Source organism: Poecilia latipinna, unplaced genomic scaffold (genome assembly GCF_001443285.1).
Source record: "Poecilia latipinna isolate Pla-1442-1.1 unplaced genomic scaffold, P_latipinna-1.0 Scaffold3740, whole genome shotgun sequence".
Classification (NCBI taxonomy): Eukaryota; Metazoa; Chordata; class Actinopteri; order Cyprinodontiformes; family Poeciliidae; genus Poecilia; species Poecilia latipinna.
The window spans coordinates 1-2,033 of record NW_015116356.1 but is presented as its reverse complement, the minus strand read 5'-3'; the positions used below and the strand labels follow the sequence as shown (position 1 = coordinate 2,033).

At 35.3% G+C, this 2,033-nt stretch overlaps 1 protein-coding gene across 2 annotated transcripts in view; it reads left to right on the top strand.

The window, feature by feature from the left end:
• Positions 1-1,678, top strand: part of pou2f3 (POU class 2 homeobox 3) — a 65,070-nt gene extending 63,392 nt beyond the window's left edge. For both annotated transcript variants that reach the window (XM_015024605.1, XM_015024606.1), the window contains 3 exons: positions 322-486; positions 922-964; positions 1,108-1,678. In XM_015024605.1, coding sequence (XP_014880091.1) covers positions 322-486; positions 922-964; positions 1,108-1,226 — 327 coding nt within the window. In that variant the 3' untranslated portion in view covers positions 1,227-1,678. The remainder of the gene's footprint in view (positions 1-321; positions 487-921; positions 965-1,107) is intronic.
• Positions 1,679-2,033: the final 355 nt, after the last annotated feature.

Sequence of the window (2,033 nt, the reverse complement as noted above, 5' to 3'; positions counted from 1 at the left end):
GCCACGACCTGCCACAACCACCAGACTGCCACGACCTGCCACAACCACCAGACTGCCACGACCTGCCAGTGACCTGCCACGACCGCCACAGACTGCAGGTCACTGGCATAACCCATATTTAGGAAATGACTCTTAGATTACCAAATGTTGCCGATTACTACTAATTTATTATTCACAAAAATAGACAAATATAATCTATATTTTTTTATTTCATCCTCCTATCTTGAAAAGTGATTATGATTCTGGAATGTCACTGAAAGTACACTTGTCCTGTTTAGATAATTTTCTAAAATCAGACGGTCATCTTTGTTTGGTTTTCAGAATCCAAAGCCCAACTCGGAGGAGATAACCCTAATTTCTGAGCAACTTTCCATGGAGAAGGAGGTGGTTCGAGTTTGGTTCTGTAATCGTCGTCAAAAGGAGAAGAGGATCTACTGTCCTGTAGCTACTTTACCAGTCAAATCACACAGCTACAACTCCAGAATGGTTAGTTGTAAAATTTGATAATAAACTCTATTGGGTTTATAGCCACTATTAAGATTGTCTGTTTTTTCATCTATGTCTGAATAATAATGGTGCAAATACTCTTTGAGATTGTCTACTTTGTTACTTTCTTTAGTTTTTCATTTATTTTCATCCTTTAGTAATTTAAACTTAATCTATTTTTGTACAAGTTGATTAAAGTACATGTTTATACATCAATAACAACCTTGTATATTAATAGTCTTCTATTGATTTCAAAAATGTTATTTAAAACCATACAATGATTTTATTTCCACATTTTTCATTCTTATATGTCTGATTCCTCAAACCATGACAAATATAACAAATAAGATCTGGCATTTCAAGTTACACACTTTATCTTTCTATATTTGAATTCCTCATCATGCAATCCCAAAATCTGTTTCCAAACTGTTATAGGCCTCAACTTCAAGGTCCTACAGCCCTTTGGCTTCAGGTGGAGGTAAGCGCTTTTTAATTATGTAGCAAATGCCTTTTCCTGAAAGTCTGGGTAGTTTCTGTCAAAATTCAAATATTAAAACGTTATCAAACTACTATAAGCAAAATCTGTTTGATTTTGACTATGTTTGGATTTTTGCATTTCAGTTTCTTCAAATTCATCCCCGAACAGCACGAGTCGGGAACCGTCTCCCAACAGTCTATCTGCAGCTTCAGTTGCTTTGACCTCTCAGGTCAACCCAGCTTCCTACAGTGCACCGGGGTAAAATTAATACCATTAAAGATTTCTCATTTTTACTTTGTGAATCCTTAAGCTTTTCTCATGGTTTCTGTAGATTTTACCAACTCAAACTTAAGACTTTCAAAGACCTATATCTCCACAGAAATGTATGAATTTCATCCAGCCAACTGGCGATAAATTGTCATTAACTCATAGCATGCATGGCTGAAAAATGGTCGCTCGCACTACGTCTTCAGAACGATTTTGTGTTGCTTTATAAGAGCTATAAAGAAAAATAAAACGGAATCATCAAACTACTTTTTGCTCTTACATACTATACAAAAGGTTCAGTTTAGAGTGATTTTAGGCCATACTAAACAAATTCAAATAAAGTAAATGCCAGATTTTATGTCTCTCCTACTACAGTTTAACATGAATGGATGACAACCAGCTGTTGACATGGCAACTGTGCCATGCCAATAAATCAATATTTAATCTTTAACTTGACTTTCATTAATTCTGTACACATCCATAAACACACTAAATCTAACAAACTAATATACATCGTGTCCATCGTCCAGGAGTATAAAATGACTTTAAAACCAGCAGATTTAATGTTTGGCATTTCCTCCTTTCACTGTTTATCCTCGTTTTCTACAGTTGAATTTACTTCCTCTAAAGGTAAAATTACCAAAAGGAGAGCTGAAATTTCTAAATAAAACGCACCTTGATTCAAATTTCAAAGCATGAAACGACCATTTAAATTCATTTGACCATATTACTGGTCCTTTGCGCCCACGGTAGATTTGCAAAAGCTAGCTAAATGGATACCAATGGATGTAGCAGCTAGTTT